This window comes from Perca flavescens, chromosome 18 (genome assembly GCF_004354835.1).
Source record: "Perca flavescens isolate YP-PL-M2 chromosome 18, PFLA_1.0, whole genome shotgun sequence".
NCBI lineage: Eukaryota > Metazoa > Chordata > Actinopteri > Perciformes > Percidae > Perca > Perca flavescens.
The window spans coordinates 19,115,612-19,135,180 of NC_041348.1; the positions used below are offsets into that span (position 1 = coordinate 19,115,612).

Consider the following 19,569-nt stretch of genomic DNA (forward strand, 5'->3'; position numbering starts at 1 on the left):
TTCACAGTTTATTTTATACATTTGCACAGTTAGAAGGTAACGTTGTAGAAAAAAGGGAGAAAGGTAAAAAAAAAAAAACAGTTGCAACCTTAATCGGTCAAATACCACTGAGTAAAGTCTAATCGGCTGAATATTTTTTTATTTTACGTAACTCATTTCATTTACAAACTACTAATTAGATATGTTACGTTTAGAAAAAGAGATATTTTAAGGTTTAAGTGTCTTTTTCAAAAATACTTCAAGACAGGCTGTGACTCCTGCTGGGATTGAACCCAAGATTGAAGATTCAGGTAATTTAGATTCTAAAATGAAGTCACTCTGATGAGCTTCCAGAGGTTTCAAGCAGCTAAAGTCAAATATATCAAGAATGGAATTAGTCATTGTTCTGAAAGAAACAAAATCGAAAACTTACCTATGACCAAGTTAAAGTGAAGAGATCAGGTCTCATTTGTGTTTATGTGTACTGGTGTGTATGTGTGTGAAGTGACACTGTCCCCCCTCTTATTATCTCCCATCATATCACCCTGCATTGACGATAGCTTCCACATCTGCAGTGCATTCTTGTGAGGCCAGGAGGTGATGAGAGCATCCTACGCCAGAATGACTCGGCAAGATTTCTTCTGCGCTCCCTCCATCCCCACACTCCTACCCACAGACTGACTCACTGCTTTCTGGCTGAGGCCCAGTCTGTCTCAACTCCTCCTCTCCTCCCTTCTTTCCTCTCTCCTAGTGCCTGTGATCTGATGTGAATGGATGCTGACGCTGGAGGGCTTTCTGCAACACTACTTTCAAACATCAACTCAAATTCTGATCATGGGAAGGAACAAGAATAGAATGAAGGAAAGTGGAAGAGAAGGGTCTGTTTGGAGTATTGGAATAGGCCCTCAGATGATAGGAACCCTATAGATTTCAAAAGGTGACAGGACTATGTAGAAAATAAATGTGTTAAAAAAAACAACTTACTTACAGTTTCATTTTTTATGCTAGCAGGCCTAAAGAAAGATGTTGTCAGCAAGAGAGCTGTACCAAGAGAATGCCAGGCAATGTATCCATTAAATGAATAGTTCAACATTTTAAAATAAATACACCTAATCACTTTATTGCAGAGAGTTAGATTAGAAAATGCGCTGAAACAGCTATAGCCCGTCTCTCTCCAAAGTTCAATAACTACGAGAACCTCTAAAGCTCACAAACTTAACACGCTAAATTGTGTTTCTTTAATCCGTACAGAAACGTAAAAACAACAATTTGTGGTTTTATGGAGAGTTACATGCTGAAACTTTCCGGAGTTACTTCTCAGAATTTTGTCGTCACATCGAGGTTAACTGGTAACCAGCAAAGGCGCTGTTAATACTTCGTAGCTAGCTCTAAAATCACAAATGGACACAGATGGTGTACGGATTAAACAAATGAGATATAATGTGTTCATAAGTTTAAAAGATGTTGGTAGCCATATTTTTTTAACATTGGAAAGAGTCAGGCTAGCTGTTTCCCCCAGCTTCCAGTCTTTGTGCTAAGCTAAGCTAATTGACTCAAGGCTCTATACATAGTTAACGCACAGACATCAATCTTCTCAACTAACTCACAGCAAGAAAGATGTATTCATTAAAATACAGGCAAATGCCAATATTTGGTGTCACATCTGGTGTGACCACATTGCAAGATGGTCTCTAGTATGGACAAATCCAGTACTGTAGTGTATACTACACAAAACCTTTACACAAAACCTTTACAGTTTTTACAGTAATCAAGTTTCTTTCAGTTCTGTTAGTTTTTTACAGTATTTGATTAGACAAAACCTTACAGTATTGTTGCAATAAACGTTTGTTTCTTGCATTGATGACTGGGGAAGATGTCTTCATTGATCACGCTTCTGATTATGGGATTATTGTTTAATTTGATGGGTAATGTACAGTTACATTTTTGCCTACTGTAATGTGAAAGCAGTGAAGCAAACATATCATCTTTAGCACTTCAAAACGTAATTTTGAAACATGTATCTTACATTGTTTGGTCTTGGACTAAATGATCGTTTCAATTACTTAATTGAAAGATTTGTACTATGATATGTTTAGTGACTTGACAAATGTACTCGTTGTATTTCACCAGAAACTTAATGGTTGAAATATTAGTCTTGTAGTGCAGTTGCCTTGAATGCAAGATTTAATGATTTACAAGTATGATCAGTTGGTAGTCTTTTACTTAGAGTTTTGAAACACTGCACCATACTATTGATAATAGTACTATAGCGACTAAAAAAAACAACTGTAAAAAGCCTTGATCCAAGCAACAACAGTATGCACCCCTTTTATAAAAATAAACAAAGCAGAGATAAATTTGTAGACTTTAGAGCCAGAAGAGATCTTAAAAGCTTCTCAGAGTGCAAGACACTTGGCTAAACTGTGTGATAGGAAAGTTGAAATACGATGGGCTTAACAAAACCCTGATGGTCCCATTAACTTTGGAGGCTGCTCCTTTGGAGCTGCTATTATAATAATAGCTATGGAGGACTGCATAGTTGTGTATTAGTTTACAGAAAGGGAAAATGGAGTGCTGTTCTGCAAACACTTGGACACAATTTGATACCAATTTAGGATACAATTACCTTTTATATAAAACATTTCATATATTGCTTTAATAAAGGATAAAGACTGCAAAGTAGGATTTTTTTTTCTATACTACACTGAATTAACTAAGCCATTGCATTTGTAATAGCACATTTAAGTCTATGTATCTACTGTATCTCTACCTGCCTACTCCTGTTCAGGGTCCTGAAAAGCCCAGCATGCAGTGCCAAAAGACACAGGAATACCCCTGACAAGCCTCAGGGCTAAAGGGCAACACATACGACGATGTATGACAAGCATCAATGCACCCGCGCCCTATAATTTTGTATGTAAGCCCACAAAGCGGCCTGTTCTTGGTGCCCGTCAACATGCCTGGATAAGCAAATTTTCTATTACACAGCATCAAAGCAGCAATTTTATCACATGTACTTCCTGGATGAGCACATCCCTACTACTGTACTTTGACTGCTTATTCTGTTTGTATGACACATCCGGTGTGTGCTATGGGTGTCAACTGATGCAATGATTTGTGACATTACAGAGCAATTGGTGTGCCGCGAGACAGCAAAGCCTGTAAGGTGAAATTGTCAGTTGCAGAACAGCAGACTGATGATCTAATGCTCAGATCAAGACTGTCTCACTCATGAGGCTAAGGAGAACTGTATTTGCATTTTCTCCTCCAAACTTTCATATCTTACACATTATGTATGGATGAGGACTGAAAGCAAGCATTCGTCCTCTTGTCTCATGTGACTTTGAAGTTGGAGATGCAGTAACTCCGCTCCTTCCTGCTGCGGTTTCTTGAGGTTGTTGCGTTGGATCGCGGTATTTACTAAATGTCAGAAGCGGTCAAGCACATCCGCAAGAACACAACCCGCCCTAAAAGCCGCTGCCGGCCACTGTCAATCACATCAGCGGCGTCTCAGATCATTGGCTCTGACATTTAACCCATTCGCCACTTTTAAGTGAGACAGATCTCTGGCCAATGATATGATTGGCTCTGATGGGTAATCGCTGCATCTGCGTTTGGAGGAGACAGTGGACAGCAACTTTCTTGAGGTGAGGTGATTCAGCACTTCACTCATCTTTGTATCTCAGAACTTAGACATTTGCAAATAAAAGATTTTTTTTTTTTTTTGCTTGTCAGCCAAATACCAGTTATTGGATTGTCCTTGATGTAGCACCAAGGAGAGTTTGGAAAATGTTCCCTGGTGCCAACTGTATAAACCATATTACTTATATTACTATATATAAAAATGGACGACAAAAGTGAAGCCAAAATATCCCGGATATGGGCGCTCCTATCTTGTAATTTTGGAGCCGGAGTCAGCGCAGCAGTGATGGGGTGCTGGAGCCGCGGTACAAGTCCTGCCCAAACACCCACCCCGACCAATCGCGAGTCAATCACAGCTGCAAATCATGACATTTTACCCTGTTTTTATAGCATCAAATAACTAATAAAAACCAACTTTATCAGAAACATAACGAACAAACATCATTGTGGTAGGAACTACCTAAAATGACAGAAACCATCTTTGGGAAAAATTTATTTAAGGTGTACTTTGATTTTTTAGTTTGGCCCAGGTCCCAACCGCTAACATGGAAGTGGCGGGATTGATGACCTATACTGCAGCCAGCCACCAGGGGGGATTGAAATGTTTTGGCTTCACTTATACAGTCTATTCATCAACCCCTGGTATAAACACATGCAATTAAACTTTTTTTTTAAAGAACGATAGCAGGAAATTAAGGGGTAGAAAGAGGGGGGATATGACATGCAACACGAGTTCCTGGACTCAAATCTTTGTCTGATGAAAGTACACTGTATATCTCATAATTATCTAATTAATCTGAATCTCAGAAGTTGTAATTTGGCACACCATCAACCATCTCAAAGTAGGTGTGTTTGTGCATTTGTGTACATGTACAAGTGTGTGCCTTGGTGTATAATAATTGCTTGTGTGTGTTTATGTTTATGCTCTCTGTGTGTGTCTGTGTATGCGTGCGTGCGTGCATGCGTGTGTGTGTGTAACAACCTGCTGGTGTAAACCTTCAGGTGTTTGGGTAGGTTCACACCTGTGCCACAGCGATGGGAAAGCCTCAAAGGCAGAGTAAGTGACCCAAATAATGAGTGTTTAGTTAGAGACCAACAGAGAAGAGAGAGAGAGCGTGTGAGAGAGAGACTCTCCGTCACCTTCTTTGCCCTGTGCAGAGTTTTGCAAGCGTGCAGACACACTTGCCAAATGAAATGCCGTCTGTTTGCATTCAGCATGACAGACAGTGAAAACTAACAGTTCACACAGGCAGCAAACTGTGACACTGCCCCTGCTCAGAAAGACACAGTTCATGTTGCACCAGAGAAAGTGTGAGGGCCTTATTGAGAAGGAAAAGAAGGAAAGCAGAAGGTCTTTCTCATCATTTGCAGTGTTTGTGTGCCCCTCTTACCTCTCTCTGCTGAACTTGAGGGAGTGGAGGATGGCTGGTCTCTTCTGCCTCAGGTTCCACAGGTGGACACTGTCGTCAGCCAGAGCACTCACCAGCGCTCCCTGTCACAAAAGAGTTACTTTTTACATTAAAAGATATCGCAGGTATCATCATTAACATACATGTAGGTTATAACTGCAGAATTGTCCAGAAACATATCTACAGACTGCACATGCTCTCACATGACATGCATGAGTCAGACTGCCTTCCCTGAAAACTGACTTTAAATCAGGCAGCTTTCTCCCAGGTAACCACGATGACTCATAAGATGTATATAAGTGTATGTGCATGTGTAGGCGGCACTAAAAATCGTCTCCAGCTCTCTGAGGGTTTGTTTAAAATGCTGACTCATAGTCGCACAGACGCTGGCACACACGCAGCAAACACACACGACTCAGTATGAAATACAGCATTTCTCATAAAGTCAAAGTAAATCAAACTCTGGTTTCTTTTTCATATGATTCAGAAAGTGCTGTAGATATTCAATATTCATAAGATGGGTCCAGCCTGTCAATTGACATGTGACAAAATGCTTAAGAATTTTTCCCTGTGGCCTGTTTTTTACGTGACATATAGACAGAACTGCCTATTTTAGCTGAGCAATTGCCTTATAAGAGTTGTGGGTTGATTCGCATCTGAGATTTTCTGTGATTCAAAAAGAGGACATATAACTGTAAGTCAAACAACATCATCCTCATGCAATGACGATCAACAGAGGCTGTTTATGAATCTGGTGAGAATCGACAAAGTTCTTGCACACCAAGAAGTGTTGACAGTTTAAAATACTCAATGCTATGAACACTGTAGTACACAGTACTCAAAAAGTATTGAGGATTACCAGCATTACTCAGCCCCACTGGGAACTTTGCTCAAATGACTCTTGGTACAGTATCATCAGAGCTGTATAGTAACGAAGTAGAACTACTTCACCTCTCTACTTAAGTACTAAAAGGCTGTATCCGTACTCTACTGGAGTATTATTTTTTTCTCCTACTTCCACTTGAGTACATATTTTCGATGAATGAAACACTTTTACTCAGACACATTTCTTATGTGCTGCATCGTTACTCGTTACTGTTGTGAATTCCTCACGCTACGGAGACAGTGTAGGTTACAGTGTGTAATCGAATCCCACTATAGCCACGGCAAGACCCGCCCTACGAAGCAGCTCAATTGGTTGGGGTTGGGGTTAGGCATTTCACCTCGAGTGGTTAAGGTTAGGGTTAGGGGATTGGTCAGGGGATAGGACCTGTACATGTAAGCATGGACGCCTGGCCAATAGTAGTGTTTGAATGCTATCTTGGCATGGCCATAGTGGGAAAAAAATATCGCTGCCCATTCAGAAGTCAGAGACGATGTAAGTTTGTACTCTTTCTATTTAGCTATTGTTGCAGCAGATAAATCTATTCCTGAGTTGTTTCAGTCTGCAAGGAGTACTGAATGTTAACCGTTTGACCCTGTGATGTGAAGCTGCTAGTTTATCTTTATTTTGCTAGCTTGCTAACTTTCCTGTACCTCACACGTTACTAGCTAGTGTGTGATACGTTTTTAGGGGCTTTAATCGTTACTGTGCTGGAGAGGATGTTCATTTTACTTGCACAATGTGATAATTGTACATTTTATTTCAGTATTTGTTAATATTTGTTATTTTTAATATAATATATTCAATATTTGTTAATTCCTTTGGCTACAGCCTTAGGCTAAACATTTGAAATAATATAAACAATATGATATTCAAACTTTTAAACTTTCTTTAATAACACAATACTTTAAGATTTTAAAATAAACTACTTGCAATACTTAAGTACAAAAAATGTTGAATACTTTAGTACTTCTACTTAAGTGTGGTGCATAAAGAGCACTTCAACTTCTACTCAAGTCACTTTTTTGATAGAGCACTTGTACTTTTACTCAAGTATGGGTCTCTAGTACTTTATAGTATCATACAAGGAAAATAACTGCTCACTGCCATAAAACATGGAAAGACAAGAGGGAGATAAGGAAGAAAAGGGATGTAAGTTACTTTCACGATACCAATACGATCATTATCAAATATCCTTCCCTACACAGTAAACAGTAGTAATTACTTTTTTGAACATTTTAAGGGGTGAAATGTGATTACCAGGGATGGGTATTTATGAATCTGCCCATATGTTTTATTAAATGACATACAGCAAAGTGAACTTTTTTCCCCGATAACACTATCAACTACAGAGTCTTGGTTTTGTAAGACAGCGCTGGAGAACAGATGCCTCATTGGAGTCATCCGCAATTTGCTGACTCCAAATGTTTCTCTTGTGTTTTTTGTGACCTACCTCATTGATGAGAAACTGTAGATGGATGACGGCTGCTCCACTCTCGTGCTGACAGTAACACTCCACGCCTGGACGACCAAACCTGAAAGATTCTCTGTCAAGGAACTTACAGTACCACTAATGGGATGTTTCACCAAACTGCTTGTTTTTGTTTGTGTAGGCAGCCCAGTATGCACTGAATATACATGAGGCAGCCCAGGACAACAGCCTCAGCATTTGAAGGTCATTTGCTCCTCACTACACCTGATTCAAAAGGTCATGACATCTGCTACCTGGTTACCTGCTAGGAAGAAAAATGGAATATCCACAATGACATTTGTATGGTCTACCAAAAGAGCTTGAACATATTCATCACCTACAACAAGTTTGCAGGACTTCACCCTTTCGGACACCTCACATTCCTGTGAATTACATTCCTTTCTCGCAGAATAAAGGCACTTAAGAGGCACTTACAGTACCTAAAACTATATGTAATTCAGGTGTTCATAATGACTTGGAATTGCTGAACCACGTCGATGACTGCAGTTATACAGAAGTAGTAGTATGTTAGAGGGCTCGCAAAGAATATAGATATAGTGGAAATAAAACGGGAACATTAGCAGTGCCACTGCTGCAGCGAAGGAAGGAAACTGTAACAGGATGGAGGGGGAGAAAATGGAAGGAGGGAGATCATTCAGATATTATATAGAAAATGAATCAGCAGAGAAGAGGTGGATATTATGTGAGCACATGAGAAAATAATAGCAGAGAGAGGATACAGTTAAACAGATTGGCAACTCCGATAAAAGCTGCGGAGAAGAGAGAAAACATGCAGAGAGGGGCAGAAGGGTGGAGGCTGGGAAAAAAAAGAGAGATGAGGGGAAGGGGCTGACAGAGAATAAGTGGCTTCTCTCCCTGAGGAGAGTGAATGGGTGAGCTTACTGATTATATCCATTCATTCTTCCCATGACTCGAAGGACTAAGGTGGGGGGTGGCAATTTTTCATACTGGGGGCACATAGAGATGTAGCACCCTGGGGACGATGCTATTGTTCATTAGTGTGTGTGTGTGTGTGTGTGTGTGTGTGTGTGCGTGTGTGTGTGTGTGTATATACTATAAATTGCCTGCAGAGGTTTCCAGCTAAAACAGAGTTTGACCACCGCACAGTGACTTATGAATACAGATTAATCAAACATTACAAAAGTATCTTTCATGCATCCACATAGAAAATAGTGAGAATGAACATATATTCCATTGATTAACCATTTCTATATATTTGAATATCAGCAGAATAAGCTGCATCACATTGGCAATGGTAGCAACAGCAACAACAGAACAAGCAAAGCCATAACAATCTAATTCAAACACCAACAGTCAAGTCCTCGTCTCCCACGGTGGAAACTGCGCCTTCAGCCCCCAGACAGGCACCGGTGTAATTTATTAGGTTGTAATGCATGTAATCATTCCTGAGGTGTGTTGTGACCATCCCAATAAATAAATCCACCACATCAACGAGCCAGCACCACACACCTTGTTTCTCCTCAGCTAAAACCCCAGCAACTCTTCCTTTGCATTTTTTATCCTTTGGTTTAAATACACAACAAGGGGTTTATGTGTAAACACACACACTATATGTATTTTCATCCCTTCTTTTTCACGGTTTGCATCATTAGGTCCAATTTATTAATCTCCATTTGGTGGCTACTATTTCATTTATAGTTATGTTTGATCACAAGGTATCAGTGTGATTCAGTAGCATTTGTACTGCCTGAAAAGCTGCCCTTAACTCTTCAGGTGGATTAAGCTTTAAGCTCCCCCTCCTGGACAGGCAATTAAAAGACTACAGCTCTGAGCCAGTGATGCCATGACCAGGAGAAATCACCAGGCTACACTGGATTTCAGCCAGTAAGCCCACAGGGAGATTGAGCAGACCAAAACTATGACTCCTGGAGGGCGCCATCATGTCAATGATGATCAGAATCTTCCCCTATACAAAATCTGACATCTAGCTTAGCCTTTAAGAGCTTAAAACTTGTTATGTTCACCAGCCACCTCTCTGTTAACCCTCAAACCCTTAAGTTCGGTCTCACTGCACTTCTGAAAGTAATGGAGGTGTAACCTTCGCTTAAACAAACACTGCATGGGATCTATAGTAAGCAAAACGTGTAGTCTGTCTTCACTTATACATAAATGGGATAAAGTTCACTCATTGGTCTTAAAATGTTTATGAAAAAGGACACAACCCTGTACCAAATGTTTAACTATATATCATAATAACACTTGAACCAGCCTCTCACCGGCAAAATTCTACCACTGGGCTTTTATTCTAAGGCCAATTTATGAAAGGTGTAATCCCAATAAAGTTGTATCCTGGACACTGATGTGCGTATCTACATCAAATGTACGTATCTTCCTTTTCTGAAGTGATTGAAGAAATAAACTGCAACTAGAAATTTCTACAGTGTGAACATCAAGAGGATGTGCTTTCTTCATGTAGCCTGCAGCTTCCTGTTTGGGTTCCGTACAGCAAAAACACAACAGGTAGCATGTGTATGCCTGGAGTGTTAACACAGTGACCAAAACAGATGAGTCAATGATGCCTGAACACATCAAACCAAGCTGATCACTTGACAATAACAGTGTGAATGGACGGTCGATAACACTGGATTTGAGAAACAGGAGAGAGGAAAGAAAGCTTACTCAATATCACTACCTGCTTTGAAGACAGAGGTGTAGAGTGAGAAATAAAAGGTAGAGGCACTTATTTGGATTTCTTTCTCCATACTCAAGTTTGTCCTGTAGTGGCATTTGTAATAGTAGCAACATGTCTATAAGTACTTGTTAAACATAAGAAGTGAAATATGTACAGTGACAGAAGGTCACTGCGGCACTGGACATTTAAAGTTTGGAGCTTCATACACTGCAGGAAATTAAAACATGAAAAGTACTCTGACTATGAGAGAAAAGCAATAAAGCTCATCAGCACACACTGTCACACCCAGTGGATGAGGACAGAGGACCCTAATGCTCTCTCCACTTGACCTATATGGCTGCGATCCTCGAGGATACTGCTGCTGGCTAAACTGTCACAGACTTGGGAAAGACACGCTGACGTCTATGTAGGCCAAAATGTGCAAGTAAGGGAGAGCAAGCTAGCTTAGATCAGCTCATTTAATGAGGATTGTGATGTGTTATGCCTAAAAGCTTTAATTTTTAGCTTCAGCTTTTAATTGTTTCCGAGCTCAGATAGGGAAAAGTGATGAGAGAGAAAGTGGCACCTCTGCTATTGCTGTTTGCCAAATCATACGAAATAGTCTACCATAATGCCTGATGAATTTTTCAATTGGCACTAAATATCAGGACTCAAAACCATCCCATCTGTCTCCTCTGTACATAGTTTGGGTTTGTGTTGAGGAAGTTGTTGAGCATCCATACAGCAACAGTGCCTGTACAGTGTTAGTCAGGATAGTTTGTCCCCCGCAACAGTATAGTCTGTCTCACTTAAAATGACTTAATTGAAAACTCTTTACTTATGTTTCCTGGGAACCAAATCTTCCATAGCCTCAGAAAGAGAGAGGGAAGGATTTAAGGTTGTGCTTTTGAAACTGCTCACATTGCCTTTTCTCTGAAGAGAGGCAGCCATCCCGCAAGCACATTATCATGAAGCGCACATACGTGTTGACACAGAGGAAATCATAAAAACACCCTGCAACATAAAGTCAAACCTTCAAAGAAGGAAAAGTGGATTTTATTCATGTTTCAAGTGAATGTTCCCACAATAATTATCACAGAAATGCAGCAGGCCACAACAAGCTATGGAGTCCAGTTGGAAAAGACTTCGGATCAGTGTATAAGAGGTGTGCAAAGAATGAATTTCCCCACAAGCAACTTAGTTGTGGTAGACTCAGGTTCTGCATTCTTCTCTTTATATTTACATGCATCAACTAAGAGACACTAGTTCTTGCAGAATAACTTACACTTCACATAAGGAGGCTGTTAAGCTCATATGTAAACATGTCTAAATGTTTTAAAGAATGTTATTTGATTACAATGAGTGTGTTTACACCCACTTGTTTTTATGCACATTTCAATTTGTGCATAAAACAACCTCAGTGGAAATGCTGGAAATACGAGCGAGAAAAAGAGTTAAAATACTGCAAACATTTTTTTTAGCTTGCTTAAGTTGAAGTAGCTGGTATTGATAAAAAGAAAACACTAGGAAGAGCAGTGGAAACCGAATTAGCAAATAAACCATGACATACATGAAACATGGGACTTAAACATCACACAAGCCAAAAATAATGATGTAATCTCATTGCGGCCTCTTCTTACTTAATGATATGATGGCATTAGGTTAACGTCACCCATTTTTTATCTCAATGCTGCAATCTCCTAGCCTGACAAGCCAGACCCACATCAAGATGTTGGGTCTGGGAACTCATCATTGGCAGGGTTCAATCCGAGGGGCGGGATAAACGGTTGTCTTTCAAACTCCCTCTGCACGCAATAGGATAGCGCATCAACCAACCAGAGCAACGCTAGTTGATAGATTAAACTTTTGCCGCATCCGGTCAGCAAAACTCTGAACACATCTTCCTTTTTTAAGAATAACTTCAGTACCGTTCTTTTTTCTTTTCTCAAAGAAAAGCTTAACTCCAAGTCTTCCAAAGTCACAGCCAAAGCCGATTCGAAAGACCGCTGTTTGCCAGCAGCAGCCATCTTCTTTGTTTTCAAGTAGGAGGGAATTCACGCAGAACCGTCGCAACTCTGCCGTCCTTATGTTAAGCCCGCCCACCAACTCTATACACGATGTGATTGGCCTGACTAGAATTTGGTTTTTCTAGCTTGCAAGCCAACGGAGAGTTGCTAGACTGACCCTGGCTGCAAATTACATTTGCTGCTGCTTTTGGCCACTATATCAAACTATTTAGAAGAACAAAGGTCTCTTGAAAATTACATTTTATTTGTGGACAACTGTCAACTGCCGACTGCTGAGTAGTAGCCAGTAGGAAGGTTTATCTAAAAAGTTTACAACTGAAACTGACTATCCAAGTTAATACTGTACAGACAAGTTTTACAATAATTAATAAATGGCACACACATAACTAATTATTTAACAATTTTTTGTTAAATAATATTTCTAATGGTTAATGATTTGCAATAGTTTTATAATAAACCAGTAAATTGTTTGTTCATCATTTGCCAAATGATTAGCTCATCAATGAGTCAAATGATTATAAAATGTGAACATAAAAACGACTGCTCCATCTTAAAAGTAATACACTGTCTGTGTTATTTATTTGAATGCTCTTTCTTCTGCTCTCAATATGTGATGGTAATTCAATCTTTACCCAGTGCATGAAAGCTTTTACATTTGTTTTTGTAAACCTCTAACACTGGGTAGCTATTTACCACTGTTTGGTCAAAATGTGTTTCCTATAGAATAAATGTTTCCTCTGGCAGTGTGTCTTTGCCTTGATTTCATGCCAGGGAGGGAAATAACATGAATTCCATTTCTGTGGGTTGTTTTCACATCACACGCTATAATAACCATTTACAAAATCTTTCACAGGATTAAAGAAAAAAAAGACAGTATGAGAATCAGGGAGCCTTTAAAGCTACACTGTGTAAGAATTACTCCCATCTAGCATTGAGATCATATATCGCAATCAACTCTCTCTCGCCACGCAGTATTGCAGCTACGGTAGCCTTCACGCTTCAAAAAGCGAAGGTGTACAAAAGGCCGTCTATCAGCTGTCGTTGTTGGAGTTCATGCGTTCTCTTAATGCATCCATGAGTTCATGTTGGAGAGTGGTGCAGACACCACGAGTGGGCACACGCGCCACCCGACGGAAAGGAGAAAGAAAGAAAAGGAGACTGCAGCGGTCCAGAGGATAATTAACTAGTTGGGATTTGGTGTGTGCCTCCAAAGCAGCTCCAACGTTCACTCTTTTTCCAGTCTCTTGCTCTTTTCAATATTTGTTTTCTTTTTCTGGGCGAAGAAGAAGACTCCTGTTCCTGAAATTTGGATTTTGAATACGTGTGGTCCTCCATGTTTCCTCCTTCAAACTTGCCGGGGCCGGAAAGCGACGATACCCATTAGCAGCAGCTGTGAGTCAAAAACGCGAAAGGCGGAGCAGTATGGCCTGTATGTCCCTTACCGGCTAACAGATTTCAATATGGCACATCATTATGGAGCATCTACCTCAGTTCATGCGAGCGCAAATGTGAAATTCCAAGCTAATAGGAATACTTGAAATTGATGTGGTGGTAAATATTCATGAAAAAGGACAAGTTTGTGAAGGGCAATACAGATTTTGATAATGAACAACTACAAACGTTACACACTGGGGCTTTAATAAACATGATCATACTTTTTTATATGATCCTTGAACCAAATGGAAGGGGCATTAGCCTGCATGTTATCAACTAAATGCATGTATATAATACCCACAATATTTCCTCAGGGGGAAAACATGTTGATAGATTAAAATATTATTTTCACATTGTTATGTTGTTATGCAGAGTTAGCAGTGTTTGTTTGGAACAAAAATAGTAAGATGGAATGAGATTAGAAATTACTGGTCACGCTGTGATTGACAAGTAATATCGAACCGCTGAACAAAAATGTTCCATTCAAGTCCTCTGAGCACTACAAATGCCTTGATAATGACCTTTCCTGAATCTTAAAATGACACGCATCTCTCTACAGAAAAATACCTAGACATCTCTGTTGCCATGGTCAAATGCTTTCCAGTATTTTAACAAACATGTGACCCAAAGTAACTCTGAAGTGCCTTGACTCCATCCACACGGGACAGGCTCAGTAGGACATGTGTCTCAATGGCTGATAAGAGCATTCCTCATTCCATTCTTACCAAGCGAGGTCTATCTTGCTCTGCGCCCCTCTTACCACACTGCACCAATGCTAAAAGTCGACGGACTAACCGCAGGCAGCGATGGGAGCAAGACAAGAAGACAGGAAAAGAGAGGAAGACAGAGAGCGAAAGCAGAAAGTGGGTCAGCTTCACGTCTTGTCAAGCTTGATGAAATTTTCTCGAGTGTTCCTGGAAGTCAAAGTTGACTGATAATTCCCTTTTACGGTATATTGCTCCTCTTATATTTATTTTTGTCAAAGCCACAGGCAACTTTCCTGACTAATAAAGGTGAGTCACTGGGCATCTGGCAAAGCAAAGTTTTCATAGAGAGAATTGGCTGGGTACAGTGGGAAACAGACTGCAGGTTTTATGAAACCACGTTATCCAGGAATAGAGTTGATCCTGATAAGTGTAATTGAATAGGGATGAGCCTGTATTTCACATGAGAGAAGGGTTGGCTCACTGCTCCTCTGCTTTCGTCAAATATAGCATGACTCTGTATATTTGTCTGAGAGGAATAAATAGAAAAAATGAAGGAGAGGATGCAGCTCTAAATGAGAATAGAAAGCTCCAGAGGGATAAGAATGAGAAGGAGGATGGACAAAGAAGATAGGCATGTTTTAACATTAGCCAGAGCGATGAAAAATGATAGGCAAGATAAAGAAACGGATGTGGAGAAGGGGAAACAGTAAAACAGAGGTGACATCACAGAGGAGGAGACACGGAAAAAGAAAAGAAGAAAAGAGAGGTGACTAATGGAGGATAAAGCAAAGAAGCAATAAGGGAGAGGCACTGAGAGAAAGCACCAGAAAGAGCAAGCCTGGGAGCGCTGAGTTGCTATGACGTTGGGCCTAAAGTGACGTCAAACCTAGCCACTCATACATCACCCTGCCGGGAGGGAGGCGGGTCCACGGGGCAGAGGCTGCTCTGCACCGGACCCAGAGACAGCCATGAGGCGATGGAAGCTGGGCGGCAGAAAACAGAAAAGACAGAAGGGAGGCAATGCAAAAATAATAGTCAAAGGAAGACAGAGAGAAAGAAAAATAAATGAGGATAGGAGCAAGACAGGGAAAAACAACAATGCCGTTACAACAAAAAACAGAGGAAACAATATAGTAATAAGCCTCGAGAAACAACAATCGTGCAAAGACCTCCACCGCAACCACAAAGGACTCGGCTCAGCTGCTTGTGCACATTACTCGGTTCTCATTTGGATGTGATATCCTACAAATCATCCATAATTTTGCAACCCACCTTGACCTTAACCTGCCTAAAAGCTCCCATGTCACCCATCTCCTGGTCTCCCGCTGGCTGCTTGCAGCTGTTTACATCAGATTAAAAGGCTGCTGAGGGAGCTGCATCTCCATTCCTTCAGGCCACGATCTCTCCCTGCACTGTGGCTGGCACTCTGCCATTACCAGGCATCTCTACCTTCCTGAAGTCAGCCTTTTTGTCGCTCGACCCTGACTTGGCACATTTGTGGATGTTTTTTTTATTCTTTTTTCAATAATATCTTTTTGAAGTGCATAATTTAAAGGGATAATAATGTTTTAAAAGCTTTTTAATGCATGTGTTAATTAAAAGATTATTGTTTTGACACATTCCAGCTTCCATACTTCCTTTTAGCCACAAAACATTTGTTTAGAAATTTACTGAATCAGATCAACAATGCTCTATGTTTTTTATGCCTGTACAGCACCGGAGAAATGAAAGCATATCCTGTGTGTCCAGCAGGGACCTCTCTTTACAATGCTGACATGGTTTTCTTGGTTTACGTGGTATGGAAGACATGCTCTGAACAGAAAGGGCAGGGCATTTTTTTTTTTTGCGCTGAACAGCACACCGGTCAGTGAAATTTGAAAACGTCTTGAGCAAAAATGTCCTTTAAAGCGGTTTTCAGCTGTGGCTTAGCAACAGCAGGAACAATGACAAGCATCCTACCGAGGGACTGGTGCACATTGTAAGTTTAAAAAGCTCAGGTCTACCCTCTACCTTTAGAGATTTACACAGTGTAGCTTTAAAAGGGGGCCTTTATTTGTGTTAATTTGTTTTCCTTTCCCCTCCCTCTGCCACAGCATTCAGATAGTACCAATTCCATCAATGACAGAGAAGAGCGTGTGCAAGCCATGAGATTCATGTTCCCTCATATGAAGAAGAAAAAAAAACACAAGTATTGTCATGCAATCATACTGAAACGCAAGCAAATAGTTCACAAATGCAATCCTGAGGCACCGACACATAGCTACACACCAAGGAAAAACCAAGAGTTGAGCAAACTGGTGATTCATTTGTTTAACACAGTCCTTGTATAAATAATCTCTCCTGACATATTTGATTTATTATGCAGGCAAACAATTAAACTGCGATGGGGCCGCTGAGTATTTGTCGCTGCCTCAGCTTCCACACACTCACCTTGGGAAGCACTGCGACACACACACATCTATTATAGCCCCTGTCTTTTACGTTCATCTATGACATTCTTGACAATGGCCATTTGCTGAGGTGCACAGATCAACGTTGCAGTAATCCAAAATCCCGTAACAAATGAGACCTGTTCTTAGAGTTTGCAGGTAGAAGGCTGATTAGGGGGCAGGAAAATGCTGCATAAATGAAGATTGCACTGGCAGGTTCAATGTGCAGGTTCAAAATTGTAGCAACAGGAGCATGCATGGTCTTAATGGCACTGCACAGTGCAATATATACATATTGCACAGATAACTTTTAACTTGAATACAAATATTTGGATTAGTTTACTGCAGAAGAAATATTAAACAAAATAACCACCAACTCTTGAGCTCTTATAGTTTCCCTTAATGATCTGTGAAGATTGCAGTGATGCGCAATGATGTAACACAAATGGTGGCCAGTTGTACAAAAAAACACGGCTCTATTAAGACATATTGTCTATAAATTAGTTTGGGCCTGAGCCAGTACAGGCAAGGCGGGCACAATGGTGATGCATAGTAAAACTTGTAACCCCCCCGCCTCCAAATGCAGTACAGATAATGTGGATTGTTGGTGTCTGGAGCATGGTCAGTTCTGCCCAATAGTGGGGTGTTAATAAACCAGTGCATTATCTATTTTTAGCAAGACAACTCAGCACTGAATTACTGTGCGACAACTGAGAGGCAAATACCTAAAAAGAGATAAGACAGAGGGAGAGAGAGGAAAAATAAACGCAGGGAAAGAGGTTTGGATATTCACTGGATGTAGAGATTGAAGGCGGAAAAGAGGGAGGGTGAGAGAGAAGAAGGAGCGAGGATGAGATAGAAGGGATGAGGGAAGGAGTAAAGGGGTAAAAACTATGGTGCAACAAATGTTGAGTCAGCAGAACAGCTGGTGGTCAAACCCTCCTTCAAAAGCATACATAGCATAGAAGAGAAAATGAGAAATGTATGGGGGGGAGGAGGGGTGAAATAGAACAGGACGGGTGGATGAAAGAGAGTGTGACAGAAAAAAGAGAAGGAAACTCACCAGAGAGGGAGAGATACTGTATGAATGAAAAAAGAGAAATACAAGAATATTCAGTTAGTATGACAAACCTTATCATCTTGGATGGGACAGACGTGATTTTTAGCTATGCTTTGCTATTGCAACTGTCAAACTGTTTAATAGTCTCATTTACTGTGTGTGACAGACAGCGGCTTAACAGAAATCACAAGTTCTGCTGTTCTGATAGCAATGCAAATCTAGTTAAAGGATTACGTTCCAACAGGCGACAAAGCTAAACAATGTCTCCGCAAGTGACAAGTGGCTGCAATTACTGCTTCAAAGTGACTTTAGTGTTGTTGTGGTCTGTTCTGAACCGATTCTGAACATATATTGCTACTTCTAAATTATGTTTTTCACAGGAAACAATTCTAGTGGAGACAATCAGTAAATTACCTATTTGGCTTCGGGTGAGTACAGTTCACACTGGTTATGTGCGTTTTATTCATTGTTATGTGCATATCTCACATAGCGCACATAATAAGCTGGGTACAAGGCAACTATGTATTAAACATGAGTTCTGGCCTGTGGACAAGTGCAAGGACACTATCTATCTATCTGCTGATAACACCCTAGCGGTCTGAGCCCCACTTGGCCAATTACAGCATAACCTGTGCTAGAAGCAGAGGCTCTCAACTCATTTTACAGTCTACATTAGATCTGCCCTCTGTGATTTTCAACCTTTACTGTAGTTTTAATCTTAGCTACAATGCCCGGCGACTCTTACAGCTATGAACCACCAAATCAGATTATATGGCCGTTATTTAGCCTAAAACAGAAAATTCTGTCATGGTTCGTCAATCTAGTTTGGTCAAGATGGACATTTAGCCAAAATATAGCCTATGATGTAAATTACATTGCAACATAAAATTGTATGTAAATTGGCCAAAGACACAGCTAAGCGGAAGAGACCGCCACGGGTCAACAGCGGTCGGCCCGGCAACCAAGCGGGACCACAGCAGCACGTTGCGGCTATCCACTGCCGTGAGCCTGTGGCGTGGCTATAGCGGACCAACCCTGTCTAATGGAAAAACCCTATATGTGTCTGTCTGTGCGTGTGAGTACCATTCAGACCGGAGAGGAAAGAACTTCACAAGTTGGCAACACAACAAAACACATTGGTACTGTGCTGGAAACCATCACAGAAATCATGTATCACTTTGCAAAGGCGAGTCAGTAAATCCAGTCCATCTCCTCTGGAGCCGCATGTTCACAGCTGGCCTCAGATTAAATCCCACCTGAACTATTGCGTTCTGTCTTTCTCTACTTTCCAATGTTCCTCATCCATTATCTGTCAAGAATAAGAATTAAACTTAACTTGGGATTTTAAAAAAGGCTCTGTCACTACTGTAGTACTGGCAACCAGGTATTTCCTGTGTTTAGCTGTTTAATGTTAAACAAGGTTTGACTGATTTTCTGGCAACTTGGGGGCTGGAAACTGTGAAAACAACACAGAGATTATCACCTTTTAACTTGATGTAGATAGCTTGTTCGCAAACAGTGGCTTATTAAACATCCAGCATACATAGAGCAACATTGGCATTCATTTGGAGTCGTGTTTCTGGCCACTTGACAACTGTAAATCCAATATTCACTTTCAGATTGACTCAGTTTTGGTCTCCATCAACTCCTGAGATAACTGTCTGATCACTATCAGGGTGTGATTTGCAATGGGGGATGCGTAGGATCTCCCCCTTTCTGGTCTATAGATCCCTGCCTCTTTTTATTCCTGGTTGGAACAAAATGTATCCCCCCCCTCAAAGGGATCAATGATAATACACCAATATAACATATATACCTAAAATAGAAGTAGCCTCTTTTAAACTACGTAAAGCGCTGTAATGTGAACAGTCTAAA

General features: G+C 40.6%; 1 protein-coding gene across 3 annotated transcripts in view; it reads right to left on the reverse strand.

Annotated features, from left to right (window-relative positions):
* Positions 1–19,569, reverse strand: part of stxbp5a (syntaxin binding protein 5a (tomosyn)) — a 105,579-nt gene that overhangs the window by 58,103 nt on the left and 27,907 nt on the right. For all 3 annotated transcript variants that reach the window (XM_028605794.1, XM_028605793.1, XM_028605792.1), the window contains exons 3-4: positions 7,367–7,448; positions 5,013–5,113 (exon numbers count right to left, since the gene is read on the reverse strand). In XM_028605794.1, coding sequence (XP_028461595.1) covers positions 5,013–5,113; positions 7,367–7,448 — 183 coding nt within the window. The remainder of the gene's footprint in view (positions 1–5,012; positions 5,114–7,366; positions 7,449–19,569) is intronic.